Source organism: Mus caroli, chromosome 16 (genome assembly GCF_900094665.2).
Source record: "Mus caroli chromosome 16, CAROLI_EIJ_v1.1, whole genome shotgun sequence".
In the NCBI taxonomy this organism is placed as follows: domain Eukaryota; kingdom Metazoa; phylum Chordata; class Mammalia; order Rodentia; family Muridae; genus Mus; species Mus caroli.
Genome location: NC_034585.1, coordinates 42683057 through 42685662, shown reverse-complemented (window position 1 = coordinate 42685662; position 2606 = coordinate 42683057). Strand labels below are relative to the sequence as shown.

At 35.6% G+C, this 2606-nt stretch overlaps 1 protein-coding gene across 1 annotated transcript in view; it reads left to right on the top strand.

Annotated features, from left to right (window-relative positions):
• The window catches only part of LOC110311310 (OX-2 membrane glycoprotein-like), a 13887-nt gene extending 11977 nt beyond the window's left edge, over positions 1-1910 (top strand). Inside the window, exon 5 of the mRNA XM_021184577.2 lies at positions 1619-1910. Within this exon, the coding sequence (XP_021040236.1) occupies positions 1619-1766 (148 nt within the window). The 3' untranslated portion in view covers positions 1767-1910. The remainder of the gene's footprint in view (positions 1-1618) is intronic.
• The last annotated feature ends 696 nt before the right edge of the window (positions 1911-2606 follow it).

Below are 2606 nucleotides of genomic sequence, written 5' to 3'. Positions count from 1 at the left end.
TGGTTTTTCAAGACAGAGTTTCTCTGTGTAGCCCTGGCTGACCTGGAACTCACTTTGTAGACCAGGCTGGCCTCGAACTCCGAAATCCGCCTGCCTCTGCCTCCCAAGTGCTGGCATTAAAGGCGTGTGTCACCACAGCCTGGCTTGTGGGTTGTTATTTTTTTAAATTCTAAGGGGTCTGGGAAAATTCACCATGAAGAGAATATTCAAGGAAAACTTTTCCATGTGCTGCACATTATCTGACATCAGAGGATTGTAAAATGTAGACTGTTGACAAACTTTTTTTTAAGTAGTGAATTGACTGTAAGTCTTTTTAAAAGAATTTATTTCTTTATTTTTATTTTATGTGTTTGTGTGTTTTGCCTGTGTGTGTGTGTGTACACACACTACATGTGGGTCTTATGTGTGTGGAGACCAGAAAAGGTCTTAAAACTTGAGTTACAATCAGTTATGAAAACTCCATATAGGTGCTAGAAACTGAACCAGGGTGCTCTGAACCAGCACCAAATGGTCTAAACTGCTGAGCTATTTCTTCAGTCCAAGTTTAAGACTCATTCTTGAGAATAGATTTTCACAGGAGAGAGCATAAGGTCAGGACTACAGATGGAAAGAGTACCCGAGTGTCAAAACCATAAAACAAACAAACAAAAAAACAAAAAAACCCGAAGGGACAGAAATGAGAAGTCTGAGGTAGGTCCAGATGAGGTGTAAGGTGAAATGGTAAGCCTAGTTTATAGGATTAATAGAATAAAATATTCAGCCATGTTTCCAGCTCCCCTGGTGGACAGCAATATGTAATGTGAGGAAAATATAAATAGGAAAATACTAGTGAGTGACAGCAGATAATATAGACATAATCATCAGCATGTGATTTGTTCTACTGCCATATATTTAAATGTAAAAAGATACTGTGAGATTTTGTGCTGCATTATCTCAAGCCCTGAAAGCACATAAATCAAAGAGGTTGGAATGTTTCGTGTCTAATTAATCCAGAAGTCTCTTTCACTGGGAGGTGGGAGAGATGCGGTAGAAGGCAAGAATTAAGAAGTATTTTGAACAGAATGCTACACTAGTCTGGATGACCAGTGATGCCTCTCTATAAGAAGGAGTAGAAAAGAGGAGGGAGCAGGATTAAGGTTATGTTTAAAACAGGTAGATTTCCTGAGTGACAGCTGTGGAGAAAAAAGACTTATCTTGCTCATGGCAAGGGTTTTAGCATTAAAGAAATCTTGTACAAATATGCACAAAAGTAGAGGAAGAACAACCTTTGCAGAGAGGACTAAGAGCCCTGTTTGAACACTGTAATTTTTAAATGCCTGCTTTATATCCTAGAGAGTATGATAATTAAATATCTGCATGTGTGAATTTAGCGTTTGTGGAACAGAGGATTAATTTTGTGATATAGTGATATGGTCTCCATGGAGATACATCCTAAACTATTGCTCTTATTAGGTTAGATTAAAAACATTAGGCAAGTTGTAATATATTGGACAAGTGTTCAAAAAGATTTGTATATTAATGTCTTCAATTTTTATTGATAGCCTGCTTTTACAATGTGCTGCAATGATGAGTGTTTGGTCAGTATTGTTTATTTCTGTAACTGTCACGTTATCTCTAGGTCAGAGAACTTGCCGAAACCATCACCAACACAGAATCTTAATACAACGTCAACTCTGATGTCCACATCACCATCAACAGAGGGTGAGAACCTAATAACCCACACCACCAGACAGATATTGGAAGTATATATGTTTTTATGTCACTAGATATTTTTTATGATTTATCATTTCAAATTAAATCATGCATTGGCTAGTAGCAATTATCATTTTAGAAATAAGCTGAGATAAATACACGTTTTACTATATAATCCTATTCCAGGAAGCAGTACATTCAAGTGAGGTTTTATCAATATTAATATCTTTAGGTTGTGAAACTAAAATTAGAATTATTTGAACTGATACATAAAAATTATAGATGTTTATGAAGTACCAGGTATTTTGATAACATGTTAAACATATCTGTTTATACAGACATTTATCATTTCTTTTTGAAATCTCTTCCTCTTGGTTTAAAGAAATGTAGCTTATTATCAATATCTATAATTACCCTTCTATGCATTATCACAAAGAAGTCTCACTCTATCTGTAGCTTAGTCTTTTTGATCAACCTCTCCTTAACCCCCCTACCCTCTACTAATCCAGGCTCTAAGAACTACCATTCTACTCTCAACTCTATGACATGATTTTTTAGGTTCCTTAACAGGAACCTACAAGGTTATATAGATCTTGTCTTTGTGTTCATAGATTATTTACTTAACATGGATGAACACCTAGTTCCATCCATGTGGTTGAAAAAAATGCCAGAATTTCCTTTTTGTGGCTAAATAATATTTATACAGGTGGGTGTATTACAATTTCTTAATCTATTTATCATTATAGATAGGTATTGCTTCATTTCTCACCTGTTGTGAATAGTGCCACAGAAAACATGGGAATCCAGATGTCTCCTCATTAAATATATCGATTTCTTCTCCATATTTCTGTGTATATATCACATATCACACACACACACATACATATACACACACACACACACACACACACAGG